General features: G+C 44.1%; 1 protein-coding gene across 1 annotated transcript in view; it reads left to right on the forward strand.

The window, feature by feature from the left end:
- CALB2 (calbindin 2) overlaps nt 1–9,746 on the forward strand; it is a 29,246-nt gene extending 19,500 nt beyond the window's left edge. The window contains exons 5-11 of the mRNA XM_003417070.3: nt 4,168–4,224; nt 4,796–4,873; nt 5,340–5,395; nt 5,717–5,756; nt 5,907–5,960; nt 6,794–6,865; nt 9,123–9,746. Coding sequence (XP_003417118.1) covers nt 4,168–4,224; nt 4,796–4,873; nt 5,340–5,395; nt 5,717–5,756; nt 5,907–5,960; nt 6,794–6,865; nt 9,123–9,239 — 474 coding nt within the window. The 3' untranslated portion in view covers nt 9,240–9,746. The remainder of the gene's footprint in view (nt 1–4,167; nt 4,225–4,795; nt 4,874–5,339; nt 5,396–5,716; nt 5,757–5,906; nt 5,961–6,793; nt 6,866–9,122) is intronic.
- The last annotated feature ends 12,928 nt before the right edge of the window (nt 9,747–22,674 follow it).

The raw sequence follows: 22,674 nt of genomic DNA on the forward strand, positions 1-22,674 counted from the left end.
AATCCCTGTCTGAAGAGTTGGCTTTGGGGATGGTTCCAGTCTTGGGCTAACAGAAGGTCTGGGGACCATGACATCTGGGGTTCTTCTAGTCTCAGACAGACCATTAAGTCTGGTCTTTTTACGAGAATTTGAGGCCTTCATCCCACTGCCCTCCTGCTCCCTCAGGGGTTTTCTGCTGTGTTTCCTATCAGGGCAGTCATCACTTGTAGCTGGGCACTGTCTAGTTCTTCTGGTCTCAGGGTGATGTCTCTGATTTATGTGGCCCTTTCTGTCTCTTGGGCTCATAATTACCTTGTGTCTTTGGTGTTCTTCATTTTCCTTTCCTCCAGGTGGGTTGAGACCACTATCAGTTATTTCTTGCAATTATTCTGGGACTCTCCACCTTAGCTATTCTGTGTATGTGTTCCTCAGAGTGAAACTCAACCCATACCCATCATATACACTGCCTGCTGTGTTAAATAATGACTGGCCTTCCACGTGACTGGTACTGTCATTCTGTCGTGTTAAATATATTTCCAGCCACCGGTAATCCCTTCTCCGTGACTCACTGCCTGAAGTATCTGGAGAGCTAGCCCAGAAACCCACATGGCAGTGAGTTCTCCCTCATGGATAGAAAGTCGGTTAGAAATAACCATTTCTCAGGGCAGAAGAGTCCTTTTGTAAATGGTAGTTAAGCATCAGATAATGGGTTTAATTTTAAGGTGCTTTAAATGATTTTCTCCAGTTTTTTACAAGATGGCAAGATTCCATAAACTGGTAATTGATACTCTGACTCTGTTCTTAGTTCTTCTCTTGTCTCTCTGGGGTGGAGGTAGTGGGGAGGTAGGGTCCTGCATATACTTATAACTTGTCAGGGTACTACTGTGTCAGTTTCTCTGTCTACAGAAAAGGGAGTGATATGCCTGACCCTGCTTTTCCTGATGGGCGGCAGCCAAAAACTGATATTTGTTCCACAGCTGGTCTGGAAAACCAGGGTAGTGATAGCCTGCAAGGTCCGAGGTGCTTGAAAAAACAGCTCTCTCCCTCTCTTTCTCCACCCCCCCTTTCCTCCCCCATATCTCTTTCTCCTCTCCCCTCGTTTTCTTCTCTCTTCTTCCCCTTCCCCTCCCCATCTCTATCTAGCACTCAATGAAACTTTCCCTCTCTCTCTCCTCCCCTCCTCTTTCTCCCTCTCCCCTCCCCCATTCCTCTCCCCTCAAGTCTCTCCCTTCTCCCCTTCCCACTGCACCCTCTCCTCTCTCCCCCGCCTCCTCCCCTCTCCTCCCCCTTTCTTCTCCTCTCTCCCCCTCCCCCTCTTGCTCCCTTCTTCTCTTTCCTCTCTCCTCTCTCTCTCAAAATCATTAGTAGTTCCTCTGTGTGTGGTTGACATAAGTCCTTATTCATTCTTGCCTCTATATTTGTAAGTCCCAGCATAACTACAAAGCAAACAACCCCCTCCCCAGCTTCCTGAGACCCCATACTCCTGCAGTACCATCCCTCCTACAGTCCATTTGTCCCATGTCTATCAGCTGAAAACATGCAACAGTCCCTGGGCAGCCCTGAAAGCCTCATGCTCTCAGATTTCCCCCATCCCACCCCTTAGCCAGACATTTTGATTTCTAATTTTAGTGAAGCCTCAGGATTTCTTCGGGATTTCAAAAAGCTCAGTCTCTTGAACTCTTTTCCTTGAATGGGAAGAGAATAATGACCCAGTGATGGCTGAACACAAAGTGCTGAAGGGTAGAGAAATCTAGTGTAAGACCCCAGAGCCAGCACTGGGGGGTGGGGGAGTGGGGAGAGTGGCCTCAGGGAGGGAGGAGGGTTAGGCCTGCCTCGAGAGGACTGGGGCCCACTCGGATTATCCTCCTTTTAGACATCTTCTTTTCCCAGCCAAGACTCAACTTAGATGAACTAATTTCTAATGCACTAGATTATGCAGGTGGTTGGTGAAGTCATATTTGGAAACCTGTGCATCCCTCTCCCAGTACTTTTCCAAGGGTGTGCTTTCTGGGAGAGGGAAGAAGTATTATAATGGACACCAAAGCATTTTTTCACTGGAGGAAAGATACTCCCCTAATCAAGTACCATCTATATTTGATATTTGCCCACCCTTTTGCTAGAACTTTCTCTTGCCTCATAACTGAAAGAAAATCAGGGCCAAATTTCCTGAGCCCTGGCACTACTCTCCTACCAAGAGCATTCCACAGTCTTGTTTGCTGGTGTGAAAGAAAGTTCCTAAAGTGGCCATAAATTCTCACGCTCCTGGCAATAAAACAGGGATGTGGTATGGAAAAGTGGAGGAGGAAGGAATAAAATGTAGGAAAAGGATTAGTGCTTGCTGACAATGTTGCTGATGTCCAGGTGTGCAGTTTGGGCAAAAAGTCCAAGGAACGAATCTTGAAAGAAAATCCAAGAAATATGATTAGGCACCAAAATAGACCAAAGATTTAGGGAATGGGATTCCCTGGGCCTCTTAGCCACAAATATAGGCAGCACCCCAAGTGGCATTCCCTTCTTTGCACCAAATGGTTTGGGGAAACAGCTGAGGTTTCAAGGCAGTTGTATAAAAAAAAAAAAAAAAAGGAGGACCATATTTTCTCAGGACCATTGTATTAGTTACCTATTGCTGTGTAAAAAATCACATCAAATTTAGCAGCTTAAAACAACACACATTTATTTTCTCACAGCTTCTGTGGGTCAGGAATCAGGAACATCTTAGGTGGTGGTTTTGGCTCAGGGTCTCTCATGGGATTGCAGTCAAGATGTCAGCTGGGCTGCAGTCATCTGAATGCTTGACTAGGGCCAGAAGGTACACTGCCAAGATGGCTTACTCACACAGCTGTTGGCAAGAGGCCTCAGCTCCTTGCTGGCTGTTGGCGGGAGAGCTCATTTGCTTACCACGTGGGCATTTCCATAGGTTGCTTGAGCATTCTCATGACATGGCAGTTGGCTTCCTCCAGAGTGAGTGATCCAAGAGAGAGCAAGAAGGAAGCTGCAATGCTGTTTATGACTTAGCCTCGAAAGTCACACACTGTCACATTCTATTCATTAGAAATGAGTCACTAAGTCCAGCCCACGTTTAAGAAGAGGGAACTTATACTCCACCTTTTGAAGGGGAGTGTGCTGGAGCATTTGTGGACATTTTTAGACTACTACAACTATTTTTCCTTCTTCCTCGTGTGTAATGTCTGCCTTTATTCAGACACAGCCAGAAGAGAGAGGAAGGAGGCAGTCAGAACCATATCACCTGCTGAAACTCTCATTCTCTTTGATCCTCTGAATGCTGTGGTCAGCAGACTGTGCCCTGGCTCCTTAAAGGGATCAAATGCATGCACCAAATAATTGGGACTCTGATCAGGTCCCAGAACCAGTATGGGTAGGATCCAGGAAGGGATCTAACTGGCCAGGCCTAGGTCACATGTCTGTCTCTGGAGATGGATCAACCTCCTTTGAACCAGACAGATTGAGACTTGGAGATTGGGAGATGGGATTTTTTTTTTATTAGAAATGTGGTGGAGAGTCTAAAAATTTGATTACACTACCAATTTTGCCTCACCGCCAGACATGACAACCATAAGCAATGGGATGAAGAAGTGAGTACAGTGAAGAGTAACCAAAGCCCATTCCTACTGTGTCAGTTTTATATATATATAATATATACATATATGTATATATGGCATATGTGACATTTATTTATTTTAAAAAAAAATTGCCATTGAGTTGATTCCAAGGGTTCTTCCAGAGGGTTCTTCCCCTTGCCTCCCAGCCCCTACCCAGAGTAACAGAAGTTTCTAGAACAATGAAAGAACACCTTATTTTGCCACAGCAAAAAGTAGAACCACGAGATCTTTGTTCTAGCCTTGGGTGAAGCTGCCTGTTGAACCTTAGAAAACCTCACCCCTGGTTACAAGGTGATCCAAAAGAGACCCATTCCTGGAGCAAGTTAGAGTAAGGATGCCTTGATTCTAGTCCCAGCAGTTTTCCTCCTTTCTGTTTGACCTTGGCCAAGATACTTTACTTGGTTTCCTCATCTGTGACATGAAGGGACTGGACTAGACCATTTCCACATAAGCCACCCCTCTCTAATTCTTGAATACCAAAACCTGCCCAGGAATACTAAAGGGAAATGGAAGGAAGGAGTATAGATGCTGATATGTCTTTGCAAAAAAGTTGGCATTCCTGTTACAGGCTTGGCGGAGGTATGACACAGACAGAAGTGGCTACATTGAAGCCAATGAGCTCAAGGTAGGATGGGTCTTGGGAAGGGTATGGAGGGCATGGACAGTGGGACTAAGGTCGAGTGGCAGTGGGTTTAAGGAACCTAAGTAGGGAACAGAAGTTGGGTGAGAAATATGGGTTTGCAGTCTGCTCAGGAAAACCCAGGCCTGGCTCTGAATTGTTGAACTTCTTCAGGGCAGCCATGTGAAATCAGCAACATGGAGCTACAGGGCCGTAGAGTTCACCCAAACCACATGCCTAGGACAGACATGCTTGAGGCACTTCCAGCTCATTGTAGTTTGTTGGCCTTCAGGCTTATATGTCTACCCTCAAATTCGTCTGACTGACCAGTGATCCTCAGACACTGCTCTGTGTGCTGTGTGCTACCTCTGTGTGCTGTGCTTATGAGGAGGTAGATCCAGTCTCTACCACTTCTCCAGTGGGGTGAAGTTGTACCCAGAGCCACCTCTAGGGCTTCAAGGATCAAGCAGTTAGGGAATTATGAGCTACACTAGTGGTAGACCTCAGGAAATAAATAAGTGAATGAGGGAACGAACGAAAGATTTATCAGCTCTGAAAGAGGCCTTTTGTATTCCAGGGATTCCTGTCAGACCTGCTGAAGAAAGCAAACCGGCCTTATGATGAATTCAAGCTCCAAGAGTACACCCAGACCATTGTAAGTAGACAGAAGTGTCCCTCCTCCCCAGGAGTGCAGGTGACTCATGGTGACAGATAGCAAAGATGGATGCTAGTTCATGGCCCCACACACCCTCTCTCTGAGATCCCCATTGAGCTGATTCCCAGACCAGTGTGAGACTGGGGAGCATTTGTTCCCATGACAACCACTGTAGCTCTAGGAGAGGATGAACTTGGAGAGGGTGAGCCTTTGATGCTGGCTTGCAGTGCCTCTGTTACCCCTCTCCCTAAAAAGGGGAGAAAGGAGCAGTAACTGAGTCCCACTGTCTCTCCCAGTGACTGACTTCAACCATGGTGGTCCCTGGCCTCCAGGTGACCTCAGAGGAGACCAGGAGAACTCTCCTCCTGTCCTCCTTCCTCTCCTTTCCACTAAGGGGGTAGTAGGTCAAGGCCCAACATGTAAGGTCAAAGCAAATAATCCAGACACCTCTTTCTGTCCCCAACAGCTAAGGATGTTTGACTTAAACGGGGATGGCAAATTGGGCCTCTCAGAGATGTCCCGGTAAGTACCTGCTGACAGCGTCACTTAAAATAAGATTCCTGCTATCATTCCTGTGCTACTGTCCCCATCTCTGAGATCAATGAGTGGTGAAAGTAACAGGTCAGGTGTCAAGAAGCTCAAGACAAAGCTAGATAGAATTGTGAACTTCAATACCTCCATTTGTCTGTGTCCCTCTTTTTTGAACTTTCCATGAACTCCTGATTATTAAGTGCTCAGGGAGCTTTGTCTAACTACAGAGCCTGCCTCTGCATCCCCACTAAGTCCAAGCTGCTCTTGCCTGTGCTCTGCCTCCTAATCTCTGCTCTATCATTTCCTTTCCAGACTCTTGCCCGTTCAGGAAAACTTCCTGCTTAAATTTCAGGTAAAAGACCCACTTTGCTTTCCTCTTCTTCTTCCCTTCCCCTCGTCCCACTGAGCTCTGCCCTTCCACACACACATACACCCAAATCCACCATAATCACAAATACATTCAGTGCCTTTCCTTCTCTGTTAACTACCTTGGTCCTTATAGGGCATGAAGCTGACCTCAGAGGAGTTCAATGCGATCTTCACATTTTATGACAAGGTAAGAAGGAGGACACTACAGATTGGAAATGCTGGAGTCTTCAAGACAGGGGAGCCCCCAACCAGAATGGGTCAACTTCATCGGTAGGAAGGGAACAGCAGTCAGAGGGGCAGCTTGGGCCACATGGTTTCCTCTTGTCCCTTCCCTGCAGCATCTTATGCTATGTAAGAATATAAATGTCATTTACAATCCATGGCCCACCACCTTGGAGGCCAAGGTTTTGGTTTCTAAAAAATGCAACAAAGAATAGTTGGTGAAAGAGGAAGATGGTTATGCTTAGAATCAAGGTTTGATTATGTTGTTTGGGGCAGAAGGACGGAAGTGCTCAGTACTACTCCCCTGGTGCCATCATAATTTTGCACTAGAGCCAGTTGGTTTTCTAGGAAGGTGGGAGTGAGCTGACCTCCTTACACATACCTTCATCCCTTTCTTACCTGTTCCTGCTCATGTGACTGTTATGGTGGGAGATGTTCTTTACAACCAAAGCGGTGGGGGTAAACTTTAAAGAACCCTTGTGTTCACCCTGACACCTTATTTTGGATGTGGCACTCAGGGAGTTAGCTAAATGCTTCTTAAATTCATTTACATTTTTAATGCAAGTACAAGACAGCACAACTAGAAGCTACCAAAAGAGCAGTTTGTTTTGTTCCTGTGTCAACTAGTGTAGACAGCAGTGATGCGTTATTTTGACATCGCACAGTCTGAATACCTCCTTTTGTACATAGCAATGGGAAAGTTGGACACTTAGATCTCCCTGGGATGGGTGGAAGGAAGGAGTAAGGTCAAGGTCGCTGGTCAGAGCTCTGTGCTCATTCTCTGCTCCCCATCACCAGGACGGGAGTGGCTACATTGATGAGAATGAGCTGGATGCCCTTTTGAAGGATCTGTATGAGAAAAACAAGAAGGTGAGTGACTTTACCCAGGGGACTGGGCGATGTCTCCAGGGAAGGGAGGCAGTGGAGAGGAGTGCACTGGAACTGCAGTTTGCTCCTCTCTGATCAGCCATACCAAAACCACTGCCCACAAGTCAATTCTGACTCAGAGCAACCCTATAGGACAGAGTAGAACTGCCCCATAGGGTTTCCAAGGCTGTAATTTTTACGGAAGCAGACTGCCACATCTTTTTCCAGCAGAGCCACTACTAGGTTTGAACCACTAACCTTTTGGTTAGCAGCCTAGTGCTTTAACCACTGCGCCACCAGGGCTCCTTGATCAGCCATAAGGCAATGGTAGTTTTAACATGGTACATCTCATGGAATCATCAGCTAAATTGCCAACAAAAAAAGACTTGCTATACAAGGAGAGATTTTGGAGGGCGGGGAGCCAGTGGGAGGGGAGGGCTATTCTGAATTGGGTAACTGCAGAATCTGGAACTGGAGAAGGGTTAAAAGGAGCCACCAAAATGTTTGTTCCCCTTGAGGAAAAGACAGAGTACTGAACTTCATCACTTTGCCCTTCGTGTTGCCTCTGACATCCTCCATAGACCCTCAAGTGGGCTCATCTTGGTGCACCGGTGAGAGAGGTCAGGGAGGGATAAGAACCAAGAGACAAGTCTTTGCAGCCAGCTTCCTTCACTCCTGGAAAATGTCTCAGCAAATGGTTTTGTCTACTTTCTTTAATTAGACGATGAAAGTTCTATAATTCCTTGCATTGCCTAATTGCCTTGGCTGCCAGGCAAGAGCTAAATTTAATGCTCAATTTCAGGAATAAATTCTTTGCAGCCTCTGGGTCTATCTGTCTTCCTTTCCAAGTGCTTTCTGAGCTCTTTATCTTTATCCTAAGTATCATTCTTCATTTATTTTATCCTAAACTTATTTATTTTCTTTTCTGTTACCTAAAATTGTTTACTGAAGGAGGCAAAAAATAAACTATAAGTAAACAAATACTTTCTGGGAAGAAGAAAGTATTCGTTACAATGTTTGAACTTGGCAAAATTTTTCCTGGCACCAAACTCTAGGAGAAAATTATTAAGCACCCCTATGTGTCCTTTTTTATGTGTCCAAAAGGAATCCCTGGTGGCGTAGTAAAGAGCTATGTCTGCTAACCAAAAGGTTGGCAGTTTGAATCTACCAGGTGCTCTTTAGAAACTCTATGGGGCAGTTCTACTCTGTCCTACAGGGTCACTATGAGTCAGAATCGACTCGACAGCAATGGGTTTGGTTTTTTTAATGTGTCCAAGAATGTTAGGCGCCATAATGGAGAATATCTTTAACTGTAACTCTATTAAGGAGGCATAATTATTCTTCATATGGTCTTGCCTTCCACCTGAGGCTGATAAACCCTGAAGGCATTGCATTTAATCTCCAGAGTGACCTGAAGTTCATTGTCATCAACTAACTAGGCTCTCTCTTGCTTAACACAAAGGACACCTCGTGTAGATTGACTCCAGATGTGGTAACAAAATTAATGGTCCAGGTACTGGGATTTGAAAGAAACTATGAAGGTTAAAGAACAGGATATTAATTAAGTTTGTTTACTTGGGAGCCCTGAATTTGGCCTTCTAGCCTACTAAAAGACTGTGAGAAAATAAACTTCTCTTTGTTAAAGCCAACTACTTGTGGTATTTCTGTAATAGCAGCACTAGATGACTGAGGCAACAAGCTATGCACAGATAATGACTAATCATCACAATAGCTACCATTTTTGGAGTGCTTGCTATGTGTTAGGCATTGTGCTAAATGTTGTTTCATTTGTTTCTTCATCTACTCCTCATAACACCTCCATGAGGTAGGTACTATTAAAAAAAAACAAACAAAACATTGCCATTGAATGGCTTCTGACTCATAGCAACACTATAGGACTATAGGACAGAGCAGAACTGCCCCATAGTGTTTCCAAGGAGCACCTGGCAGAGCTGAACTGCTGACTTTTTGGTTAGCAGCTGTAGCTCTTAACCACTATGCCACCAGAGTTTCCAGGTACTATTAGTGTACCCATTTTACAGGTGAGGCAGCTGAGTCTCAGAAAGGTTGACTACTTTGCCCAAAGCAGTGCAGCCAGTAAGTGACAGAGTTTTAAAGTAGGTCTAACTCCAAGGCCCACGCCTTGTATCACTCTAAACCACATACACTGGGGTGGGAGGAGAGAGGTTCAGGCAGATATCTGAGTGTGTTGCTGGGTCCCTCCACTGAGCCTGCTCTTACCTCTCTCTATGTCTCCTAGGAAATGAACATCCAAGAGCTCACCAACTACAGGAAGAGTGTCATGTCTTTGGCTGAGGCGGGGAAGCTCTACCGCAAGGACCTGGAGATTGTGCTCTGCAGCGAGCCCCCTGTGTAAAGGGAGGACAGGTGTTGCTTCTCCGCCTTCCCAAATCCTTCCCCTGCTGCCCTAACATTGCCCACACCCAGAGATCATGAGCACCCCCACCCCCCTGTAACCCGCACACACTAGCCAGCAGAGCAGGAAAGGAGAAATGGAGGATGGACCACTGATGGGCCTCTTTTGAGCACCTCTAACCCAATCCTGACCAGACATACTGCTCAACCTGCAGCCTGGATCACCAACTGCATGGGAGGTGTGTGGGGCACGGGTGGAGGCTCCCTAACCTTCTTCGCTGTGATGCATGAACTCATTCACTGTATGATTTAGGCTTCTATGTTCAGCAGAGTGGACTCTTCCCTCTCGCCCCCCTCTGCCCTTCCCCTATGCCACCACCCACCCCAAACTTCCCAGTTCCATCAGCCACCTTGCTAATGGTGTAGCTGTCTTCTCAGAGTTCCTGTTTGTGGAGAGCACTGACCCTTAACTTGCCCTCTTTATTTGGTGTGTTCCTCTTCTCTTTTGGCTTCTTGTCTTCTTGTTTACCAAAGAAGAGTTTACACACAATAAAATGAAAAATTCTGCCATGTAAACCCACCCAGTTCTTGCCAAATGGTCAATTTTTTCTCTGCAGGTAACAGCTCTTCTTGACAAAGAGAGGGCCTGTTCTCATGTGGGTAGGGGAGGGGGCCAGGACCACCCAACTGGGATATAGTCATTAGAAGCAGAGGCAGAGACCCCAGGACTCTATGGCTTTCACTCCCAGTTCACCACCTGCCTCTTCACCAACCTGAGTCACTTCTTATTCCATGTTTGTTTCTACATCTCCAAGATTATAGCAAGTTACCAACTCATTGAAAGCTAACTTAGTTTCATGTATTGTGCTGAATAGTTTACATGGAGCATCTCCGTTACTCCTTTGAGAAAGGTGCTGTGATTATCTCCACTGTACAGATAAGGAGAATGAAGATTAAAGAAATTGAGTATGAGCCCCAGAGTCCCTGAGTAGTGCAAATGGTTAATCTCACTTGGCTGGTTCCCATTTGGCTACTAACCGAAAGGTTGGAAGTTCAAGTCCACCCAGAGGCACCTCAGAAGAAAGGCCTGACAATCTACTTCTGAAAAATCAATGATTGAAAATTCTATGGAGCACAGTTCTACCTTGACACACATGGGGTCACCATGAGTCGGAGTCAGTGGCAACTGATATGAGCCCGAGGTTTGGTGACCATTTGGTGGAAGAGCCAGGGTATGAATTCAGCAGACTGAGACCACATTCAGCCTCCCTCTATAGTAGAGATACCAATGGGTATGGTGATGATGGGATTAAGTAATCACCACAGAATGGGGGAGCTCCAGCCAGGAGTGCTAGACCACCACGAACTTAACTTCTTTTCTCCCACAACTGACCAGATGGCCTTTGGTATAGAGCCAGCTCAACCTCTAGGTCTACAGAGCTCTTTGAGATCCTAAAATAGATAACTTATTTTTTTTTAATTATTTATTGTTTACAAAATGCATTTTTATACATTACCCCCTTTAAACTCACAACAATCCTATGAGATGGACACTGTTTTACAGATGAAGAAACTAAGGCTCAAACACGTTAAAAAAACTTGTTCAAGGTGATACAGCTCCTAAATAGCAGGGCTAAGACTCAAATGCAGGCTTATCTGATTCCAAAGTCACCTTTGGAAATGTCCCTCTCTATTTGATATTCAGGAGCCTATTTGGAGCCTATCCAAAGGTGCTGACCACCTGAATCAGATAGAGCCCTCATTTCTTTCCTGGCCAAATCCCTTTCTGAGGGAACCTGCCCTGCTCACAGACTGGATGATGCAGCCCAGCCAACCTTCTGATCGCTGTTCCCCTGACACAGCTGACTGGGCCAAGGATGGACAATAAGATTCTCTCAGTATTTGGGATTGATACCAGGGGCCGTGAGGTAGAGGGGTGACATTGAAGCTGTGCATTAACATGGCTTTGGAGACTAAGACAGCACCATGACAACCAAAAGCCAGGCCCAAACTGGTGCAGGGAGGAACAGAAACTAAGACCCTCAAAGAGGAAGCTAGTCAGATAATAGTGAAGAAGATGTGCAGAGAAAAACACAGATGGGAAACCAAATGCCAGGGAGGGAGGGTAGGAGAGAGGGAGGGAGAAGAGAGAAAAGAGAGAGATGGGAAGATAGAGGGACAGAGGCAGAGAGAGAGATAATGTGAGTGACAAAGAGGGAGAGGGAGAGACAGAATGAGTGACAGAGACAGAGAAACACAGAGACATCAACTATATGCATGTGGGAGAGAAAGAGACGCCATCTGACAGCATCCCAGCCCCTGTGCGACTCTGCTTGCTCCTAATACCAATTTCCCTGCAATCTCTGTGTATTCTACAACAGATCCCTGATTACAAAGCTAGCTTAAGAGGGTATCTCTTCTCCACTACGCACAGTCCCCACAGGCTAGGAGAACAGGAGGTCATTTCATCCTCGTCTTCAACTAGTGCCCATCCCCAGTCTGTGGGTTTCACCCCTGCCCCTCCAAGACACACACTGCTCTTTCTGTGCTTCAGGGCAAAGACTCCCAAGGTACAATGGGTGAACAGTTGCCATGGTTTGGGATTTATGGTGGGGCAGAGGTGGGCCCTTCTCTAACTGGGTGAAGCTTCTTAGACCCAGGTTTGCTGGAGTCCTTCCTCCCAGGCATGATTTCTGGTCAGAGGAGCCAGGAGACTCATGCCCCAAGAAGAGCTGGTCCTTTTTAATGAGCCCATTTAGCTCATTCTGAGCGCAGGTAGTTGTGTTTTGTCCATCGGGACAAAGGGAGAGAGGAAAGCAATCCCGCAGACAATCACAACATACTGATTCCTCCAGACTCTCCTGTGTTAAGGAGGCCATGCTGGTGAATAGGGACTGGAGTAAGCAGGAACATGGAGTGGCATTTGTGATTATTTTAGCCATTTCTTTTTCTCCCATGAACACCAGACTTTGTTACTGCCTAATTCACAGGTGTATTAGGAGCACACATGTAGGCTTATCTGTTCCTGGAACTCCAAACACAAGCCTTCGGAGGAAAAATCCTACCCCAGTTCTATTCCTGAGAGTGGCCAGGATTCTAACATCTCCCATTCCAAATAGAAGCTTGGGACCTGATAGGGAATTAAGCACCACATGCAAACACAAAGATTTCAAACTTAAAGGCAATTGTCTCTAGGGCACATTCTCAGGCACAACTCTCTTTTGAAAGCCAGGTACAAATCCATATAGCTCTCTATTTTGGAGAGGAGAACAGTATGTTCTGTTCAAGACTCTCAGGCTCACCTCAGGAATGGCTGAGGCCCCATGGCCAAAACTTCCTTTAAAGAGTGTTAACCTTCTGTCAGCAAACCCACCAACTGCCCCAGCTTCAAACAAAAAAGGTCAACAAAAACCATTCAGAGAAAGAAAAAGTACCAAGGGCCATCAACTCTGCTTAGTAAGTTCTGACAAGGGAGACAGTGCTCAGGACCTTAATTTAACAAGCTGGAGCTAGTTGGTGTCCTCTAGAACCCAAGGCCAAGATGAGACTATTCCTAGAGTAAAGTGACCAAAACCACAAGATTCAGGTCACTCAGAAGAACTTTAAAAGGTTTAGACCACTGCAATTCTTTTTTCCAAGGAAACATGCCAATAATAAAGAAGTTTTCCTGACAATCTACTTTCTACCTTATATTGAATAGGAAAACAGTGAGAAGATGAAGACATAGTGGACAGGTCTAGTGGCCTAGGCATGTCTGTGACCACACAGGGAACACAAGGATCCCATGAGGAAGAACCCCCTGGGTGTGCCCTGGTAACCTTGAATGAGTGGTTCACAGACCCCCATGACAGTAGTACCAAAGAGATTACTGGCACTTTTCCTTGGAAAAGCTATGGAATGACATCAAGGATATCTTACGCGAAGACAGCAAGAGGTCACTGAAAAGTCAAGAAAGAAAGAAAGAAAAGGACCAAAATGGACGTCAGAAGAGACTCTGAAGCTTGCTCTCTTGAACATAGAATAGCTAAAGCTGAGGGAAGAAATGATTCAGTAAGAGAGCTGAACAGAAGATTTCAAAGGGCAGTTCAAGAAGACAAAGTTTTATGATGAAATGTGCAAAGACCTGGAGTTAGAAAACCAAAAGGTTAGAACACACTCAACATTTCTCAAGCTGAAAGAACGGAAGAAAAATTTCAAGCCTCGAATTGCAATATTGAAGGATTCTATGGGAAAAATATTAAAAGACACAGGAAGCATCAAAAGAAGATGGAAGGAATACACAGAGTCAATGTACCAAAAAGAGCTGGTTGACGTTCAGCCATCTCAGGAGGTAGCATGTGATCAAGAACCAATGGTACTGAAGGAAAAAGTCCAAGCTATACTGCTGGCATTGGTGAAAAACAAGGAACCAGGAATTGACAGAATACCAATTGAGATGTTTCAACAAACAGATGCAGTGCTGGAGGTGCTCACTTATCTATGCCAAGAAATTTGGAAGACAGCTACCTGGCCAATCAACTGAAAGAGATCTACATTTGTGCCCACTCCAAAGAAACGTGATCCAGCAGAATGCACAAATCATCAAACAATATCGTTAATACCACACGCAGTAAAATTCTGCTGAAGATCATACTGTTGCAGCCGTACATTGACAGGAAACTGCCAGAAATTCAAGCCAGGTTCAGAAGAGGACATGGAATGAGGGATATCAAGCTGATGTCAGGTGGGTCTTGGCTGAAAGCTCAGAATACCAGAAAGATATTTACTTGTGTTTTATCGATTATGCAAAGGCATTCCACTGTTTGGATTATAAAAAATTATGGATAACATTGTGAAGAATGGGAATTCCAGAACACTAAATTGTACTCATGAGAAACCTGTACAGACAAAGAGACAGTCATTCAAACTGAGTAAAAGGATACTTAGTGGTTTAAAATCAGGAAAGATGTGAGTCAGAGTTGTATCCTCTCACTGTATTTATGCAATCTGTATGCTCAGCAAATAATCCAAGAAGCTGGACTGTATGAAGAAGAATGGGGCATCAGGATTGGAGGAATGCTCATTAACAATCTGCGGCAATACGAAGATGACACAACCTTGCTTGCTGAAAATGAAGAAGACTTGAAGCACTTACTGATGAAGATCAAAGACTACAGCCTTCAGTATGGATTACACCTCAACATGAAGAAAACAAAAATCCTCACAACTAGACCAATAAGCAACATTGTGATAAACAGAGAAAAGGCTAAAGTTGACAAGGATTTCATTTTACTTGCATCCACAATCAACGCCCGTGGAAGCAGCAGTCAAGAAATCCAATGACGTACTGCATTGGGAAAATCTACTCCAAAGGACCTCTTTAAAGTGTTAAAAAGCAAAGATGTCACTTGGAGGACTAAAGTGCACCTGATCCAAGCCATGGTGTTTTTAATCACCTTCTATGCATGGAAAAGCTGGCAATGAATAATGAAGACTGAAGAAAATTTGATGCCTTTGAATTATGGTGTTGGCAAAGAACGTTGAATGTAACATGGACTGCCAGAAGAATGAACAAATCTGTGTTGGAAGAAGTACAGCCAGAATGCTCCTTAGAGGCAAGGATGGTGAGACTTTGTCTCACATACTTTGGACATGTTATCAGGAGGGCCCAGTCCCTGAAGAAAGACATCATGCTTGGTAAAGTAGAAGGTCAGCGAAAAAGAGGAAGACCCTCAGTGAGATGGACTGACACAGCGGCTACAACAATGTGCTCAAGCATAATGATTGTGATGATGGTGCAGGACTGGGCAGTGTTTTACTCTGCTGTACATAGGGTTGCTATGAGTCATGAGTCATTAACTGACTTGGTGGCACTGAACAACAGCAACAACAACTGGGAATCCTTCCCTGGACTAGTTGAGTGCCACACCCATGGGCACCTTGTATTGTTCTATTGTTTTCATTCAATATCAAATATTTACTGTGTGCCCTCATGGAGTTGCTACTCTAATGTAGAAGACACAACAAACATATAAATCAAAATACACATAATGTAAAGTAGTGATACGTGCTCTAAAAAAAAAAAGTTAAACAGGAGAAAGCAGTCAGAAAGGAAGGATTACTACTTTGGATTCTCTGAAAAGGTGCTGTTCAAGCAGAGACATGAAAGATGTGAGGAAGTGAGCCTCAGCTATCTGGGGGAAAGAGTGCACACAGAGGAAACAGCAAGTTCAAAGGCTCCAAGGGGAGGAGCTCATGGCCTACTCAGGAAGGAGGTCACTGGGGCTACAGCAGAATAAAGGAAGGGGTGAACTATAGATGAGGTTAGAGAAATAGGTGAGATAAGGTCATGTGGTACCTTGTAGACCGTAATAAAAAGGACTTTGGATTTCATTACAAATGTCAAGGGAAGCCACTGAGGAGCAACACAATTTGACTTATTAAAGTCACTGTGGCTTCTGTGTGGACACTAAACTATAGAAGACAAGAAAGGAGCAGAGAAACTAGTTAAGAGGCTGATGTACTATTACAGTTAAGAAGTGTTGTTGACATGGACCAGGGAAGTAGCAGAGGAAGTGGTATTAAATACCAGATTCTAGATCTATTTTTAAGAGTTAAAAAGACTTGCTAAGGGTTGTATAAAAGATGAGTAAGGGAAAAGGAGTGAAGAAGGATTTCAAGGCTATTAGCTTGAGCAACAGGGTGCATAATGAGGGCCATCACTGAGATGGGGAGACTGGGAGACGGTGGTGGAGAATCAGGATTTTGGACATGCTGCCTGGTATTTTGTGTATCTCTTGGGATTCCAAGAAAAAACAGATGGAACATTCACATTAGGGTAATCTGAGGAGGGCTTGTTTACATGGGGACTATTTACTAAGGTACAGGTGGATATATGGGAACCACAGAAGATGGTGCAGTAACCAGGGGCTGGCATTTGTAGATGAGATGATGACCCATGTGCAGCCATTTAAAGGTTTTATGAGGGGAGGGCTGGTTCCCACAGATAGGATGGGAGGGGAGAAAGGGCTACCTTTCAAAGGATTCAAAGGAAATTGGGGATTTAATTTTATTCCCTTGTCCATGTCTGCTCAAATGTTCCTACCATATGTCCTAGGGTCCTACTCTTTCCCTACTGGTGCCCTTACCTTCGTGTAAGAAACCTGGCTCTGCAAATATGCAACCCTTATAATCCATGCCTAGGCTTGGCTGTCAGCCATATCTGCCCTGTAACCATTAAAGATGAGAGATTCCTTTAAAGCCTCCCTAGAGGTCTTTTGGTTTTTTACATGTGTTCTTAATTGTATTTCACAGTTTTTTTTAATTCTCCTTTCTCCCTATGTGTGCTTTCTAGGGCCATAAGAAGAAGCCAGGTGTCTTAGTTATCTAGTGGTCATAACAGAAATACCACAAGAAGATGGCTTTAACAAAGAGAAGTTTATTCTTTCACAGTCCACTAGGCTAGAAGCCTGAATTCGGGGTGCTGGCTCCAGGGGAAGGCTTTCTCTCTCTGTTGGCTCTGGAGGAAGGTCTTTGTCATCAGTCTTGCCTTGGTCTGGGAGCATCTCAGCACAGGAACCTCAGGTCCAAAGGACACTCTTGCTCCCAGCACTGCTTTCTTGGTGGTATGAGGTCATCACGTCTCTCTGCTCCATTCTCTCTTTTATATCTCAAAAGAGATTGGCTTAAGACACTATGTAATCTTGTAGGTTTCATCAATATAACTGCCACTAATCCATCTCATTACATCATAACGATAGAATTTACAACGCAGAGAAATCACATCAGATGACAAAATGGTAGACAATCATACAACACTGGGAATCATGACCTAGCCAAGTTGACAGATATTTTTGAGGGACACAATTCAATGCACGATACCAGGTTACTCCAAAATCTTAAAATTCATTTATGTTACCATAGAAACTAAGTGCCTCAGCCACTTGAAACCTCAAAGCTTTACCCTCTACCTGCATATCATCTCAGTCTACTACCTGTAATAATTTGAGAAATTGTGAGGTCACCAGCTACTATGGATAATCCATGTTCCATTTCCCTCTGACAAGGAGGTTATCTCTGCCCTTCTCAGATAACGGATCAACCTGGTCCCAGAATATTAGGGTCCTGTTTCCTAGGGCCATTTCTAGTCAATTAATTCAGCAGAGGTCTCATTAGGAAACATATATTTAAAAAAAAAAAAAAAAAAACCCATTGCTGTCGGGTCGATTCCAACTCATAGCAACCCTATAGGCCAGAGTAGAACTGCCCCATAGAGTTTCCAAGGAGCGCCTGGTGGATCTGAACTGCCAACCTTTTGGTTAGCAGCTGTAGCTGTTAACCACTATGCCACCAGGGTTTCCATCAAATTATACAATCAAGGAGAATTTGTTTACAAAAGTATTTTTACAAATTATGGGTGAAATACAGGGGGATCATAAGGGATAGTAAACAGTTGGAGACTAGTAACAGTGGTCACTAGAAAATAACATCATGTTTGGTAAAGTAGAGAGTCAGCGAAAAGGAGGGAAACCCTCAACTGACAGACACAGTGGCTACAACAATGGACTCAAACATACCAACAATCTTGAAGATGATATAGGACTGGACAGTGTTTTGTTCTGTTATACGTAAGGTCACTATGAGTCATAGACAACTAGACAGCAACTAACAAGTAGTAGTGGAGTTGCTGTTACAAATCCTAGGCCTGAAGGAATGAGAGAAGGAAGAGGTAACCAGAACCCAAAAGGAATTTTGTAGAAAATGTCATATATTTGGTCCAAGGCACACAGCCAACTTGAAATCACCTTATGGGAAGTAAATACTAAGCCCCCCACCCTCCACTTCTCCCCTCCTTCCCGCCCATTCCCTTCTAGGGCTCCCCATTGCTGAATCCAGCCCAAAAACAGAGGGCCAGGAGCCTACTGATGGAGTCCATACAGGTCAGCCTTCAGGGACAGAAAGCAAGTTAGGGGAGGGTAGAGAGTGATGAGGAGGGGCAAATGGAAGATGTCCGGTACACTCAGACAACATACATATTCAGTAGACCCTGAATATATGAATATGAAGTTCTGAAAGAGATTGGGATTTCAGATATAAATTTGTAAAACATCAGTTCAAAGATAGGGTTGAAGGTCAAGGGAATGCAATGCGATTACCCAGGAAGTGACAGGAAGGCCTGAGAAAGCATCTCTAGGTCCTCCAAAAATTACAGCTCTGCCAGAGAGAGGGTGTGATCAGTGAGGTAGAGAGAAACCAGCAAGGTGTGGTTTCCTGAAATACAACTGAACAAGGTGTTTCAAGAAGGAGCAAGTAATCAAAGGTATCAGTTGCTGCTGAGATATATAAGGGATGAAAATTAAATGACCACTTTTCCCATGTCCAAGTCCTCCTCAAGGACAATGGGAGCTCCTTGAGGTGGGAGCTATGTCTTCTTAACAGAACATGAATGCAAGAGTGAATGTGTGAATAAGTAAATGAATGCTTTCATCATCATGCAAGAGGCTGGGTGTGAGTCTGAACTTAATTTGGGAAATCTTTCAGGGCATAATGGAATAATAATTGCTCCAAGAACACTGGGATACAAGCCACTCAGACTGTATTATCCATGCATTAGTCAGGTCTTTGAATGGAAGTGATAAAAACCCAGTTCTAAGCAGGGCTTTGAACTGGTGAGGTCCACTTCCCACACCTGCTGAGAATTTGCATTTCTAACAAGGTACCAGGTGATGCTAATGCTGCTGGTTAGGCATTAGGGACTAATTCTGAGAACCATTAGCACAGCAGCAGTTCTCAAAATTTATGACACACAAGAATCAGGGGGTCAGACTGAATTAGAATCTATGCTTTAACAAGATCCCCAGGTGATTCTTACGTATAAAACATTTTGAGAACTGCTGCTCTACTAGTGGTTCTCAGAATTAGTCCCTACTCCATAACTTGTTGGAGTTTGTTGGAGCCCTAATGGTGCACTGGTTAAAAGCTATTGCTGCTAACCAAAAAGTCAGCAGTTTGAATCCACCAGCTGCTCGTTGGAAACCCTAAGGAGCAGCTCTACTCTGTTCGACAGGGTTGCTATGAGTTGCTATGAATCTACTCAATGGGGATGGTTTTGGTTTTGGAGTACCTTTTAGGAATGCAAATTCTCAAAACTAATAAGCTCCAAGAGATGGACTGCTCCTCTTTTAGCCTCTATAAGCCTGATTCATAATGACCCAGTTTGTGGTAATTTGTTACAGCAGCCCTAGGAAACTAATGCACATGGCAAAGGGGGATTAAGGTTGCTAATCAGCTGACCTTAAATAGGGTGATTATACTGGATTACCCAGGTGGGCCCAGTAATTACAGGGGTCCTTAAATGTGGAAAAGGGAGGCAGAAGAGTCAGAGTGGTATGAGACTCAACCCTCCATTGCTGGCTTTGAAGATAGAAGAGGGTAGCATCCAGAGCTGGAAAAGGCAAGGAAACAGATTCCCCCCAAGAACCTCCAGAAGGAACCAGCCCTGCTGACACCCTTAGTCCAGTGAGACCCATTTCAGACTTCTGACTTCCAAAACTGAAAGATAATGTGTGTTTTAAGCCATAAACCAAGTTTATGGTGATCTGTCACAGCAGCAACGGGAAACAAATACACAAACAAATGCATAACATTTTTGTTACCGTCACATTGTGAAACGGGGCTTAAGAATGACTCTTCCTCAAAATGTATTTTCTATGATCGAGACCATCTTTGTTATACACTTAGCACAGTACCTAGTACAAAGTGTCACTAACTGACAGCTATGGGGATGACATGTAATGTTGCTGCTAGATTGAAGTCCCAAGTGCCTCCTGTACCTCTAGGTGGATGCTCTGTGGCTGCCCCGGGAATCAGTCAGGGGATTCCAAGGTCAGGAAGTCCTACTCATCCTTGCTGCCCCTCAAAGAAGGTGCTCACCTCAACAAGAGCCTGCATGGTGCTCTCCCTCCTGCTTAGGGGATGTGAATCCTCTGAACATGGCAGAGACCCCTAGGGACAACTGTCTCCACAGTTGCCTAAGAGCTGGCCTGCATACACTGATCCTATGGTAGGGCAGGGAGTTGAAGAGATGGGGATCCTGGTAACCACCCAAGGGCCTGGCTGTGAGTGTTCTGTCCTCCTGACATCTGTCCTTTATTTCCATTCAGAGACCACAGTCTCTGTGAGAACTTGTGCAGACATCCCTTTAAAGGTCTCAAGTTCCCATCTGTAGGGTGGTATGCAAATGTCCTTCAAAATCTTACCTCCTGGAAATGAAATCCTAATACATATGCTACCACACTGAACTTCGAAAACATTATGTGAGTGAAATAAGTCAGACACAAAAGGGCAAAAACCATAAGATCCCACTTACATAAACTGTTCAGAATAGTCAAATGCATACAGACCAAAGATTATTAGTGATTATCAGGATGGATGGGAGTGGGTAATGGGGAGGTATTGCTTGAGGGATACTGAGTTTCTGTTCAGGGTGATGAAAACATTTGGGAATGGATAGTGGTGATGGTTGCCCAACATGGAGACTGTAATTAATGTCACTGAATTATACATGCAAAAACAGTTGAAATGGCAAATGTTTTTATATATTTTGCTACGATAAAAAAAAAACTACCTCTTCACACTTCATCAAAAATGACACATGGATGGCAAATAAACACATAAAAGATGCTTGACAGCATTAGCCATTTGAGAAATGCAAATTGAATCCACAATGAGACATCACTGCACGCCAATGAAAATAGTCAAATCTCATTTTAAAACACTTTATTTTAGTTTACAAAAGCACAGTCTGTTAAATTCTTGTGGGTTAAGGAAGCTTAAGTAGAGAAAGGGCTTCCTCATATGGCCAGAAGGTAGAACATTCAAACAACATTAACAACATCTTAAACAGATAACCACGATGAAATGCCATGTCACTTCATACAGTCCCATGTAATTAATTCTTTTTCCACTCAAGCTTGGATGTGTAGTCTGCTTTCGTGACGCCATCTGCTTCTGAAGAATCCTGGAGATCTTGGCTCAGTCCACTGGTATGATCTGAAAGTTGCCTGCTTGAAAACGTACCCAACAGTCTACTCGTTAGAGGGTTGACAATTTGAAGTACATGATACTGTTATTTTCCCCAAGGCTCTGAGGCTGGCCTTTTCCATCGAAGACACAATGAAAGAAGGCTCTTCATTGAAGAATCTTAAGGCAAGCACCAGGGTAAGCCAAAATCTATCTACAGATGGCAGGAACTTAATCCTGTTGCCATCGAGTCAATTCCAACTCATAGCAACCCTATAGGACACAGTAGAACTGCCCCATTGGGTTTCCAAGGCTGTAATTTTTACAGAAGCAGACTGTCACATCTTTCTTCCACAGAGAGGCTATAGGTTTGAACAGCCAACCTTACGGTTAGCAGCAGAGTGCTTTAACCACTGCACCGCCAGGGATCCTTAGGAACTTAATAGCTGTGCTTAATTTATTACTGTAACTAATACATCAGAATGGAGGGGAATAAATTTCTCTATCAGGATAAAGTACAGAACTATCCCACAAGAGTTCTGATTAGTTTCCCCAGAGGGTAAAAACACTAGGGATGGTGAAACCAAAACCAAAAACCCAAGCCCGTTGCCATCGAGTTGATTCCAATTCATAGCGACCCTACAGGACAGAGTAGAATCGCTCCATAGGCTTTCCAAGGAGTGGCTGGTGGATTCGAACTGCCAACCCTTCAGTTAGCAGCCAATCTCTTAACCACTACGGCACCAGGGCTCCAGGGACAGTGAAGGCATTGATAAATCTCTATACAGTTGATACATTAAACATAAAATTTCTGAAATACTTACATAAATGGCATTTTACTTGCATCAGTTTAACCACGGGAAGGCAGAGCGGCTCCTCTGGTCTGACAACTCTTCTCATCCAAATCTTAAAACAGCAGCACGTCAAACAAATCTAACTACTCCTAGCGTCTCCCCTTTTATAAGGCGAGAGAACAAATCTTAGCGATTTCCCAGGAGTGTCCTCTAAGAAATTTCAAAGATCTCTGCAAGTGTAAAAGATATCCTGAAAGCTCCCTTTTAACCTCTTTTCTATATGCATAATCTGATTTTGGGAAGGTAAAATTTGAAGAGTTTTCAGAGGAGATTTGGATACTTGATTAAGACATGATCATGGGAGCCTGAGAAACAATCCTTGGTTACCTATTTAATCAAGTGATAAGAAAACACTAAAGAATAAACGAACCTGAGAGAATTAAAGATATATGTCCACATAAAAACTTACAGAGAAATTTTCATACTAGCATTACTCATACTAGCCAAAAAAGTAGAAACTCAAATGTGCATCAACTGATAAAAAGATAAACTGTGGTACATCCATTCAATGGAATATTTTTGGGTATAAAAAGGAATGATATACTACTCATATATGTTAATACACCATGGATGAGCCTTGAA

The sequence above is a fragment of the Loxodonta africana genome, chromosome 21 (genome assembly GCF_030014295.1).
Source record: "Loxodonta africana isolate mLoxAfr1 chromosome 21, mLoxAfr1.hap2, whole genome shotgun sequence".
Classification (NCBI taxonomy): domain Eukaryota; kingdom Metazoa; phylum Chordata; class Mammalia; order Proboscidea; family Elephantidae; genus Loxodonta; species Loxodonta africana.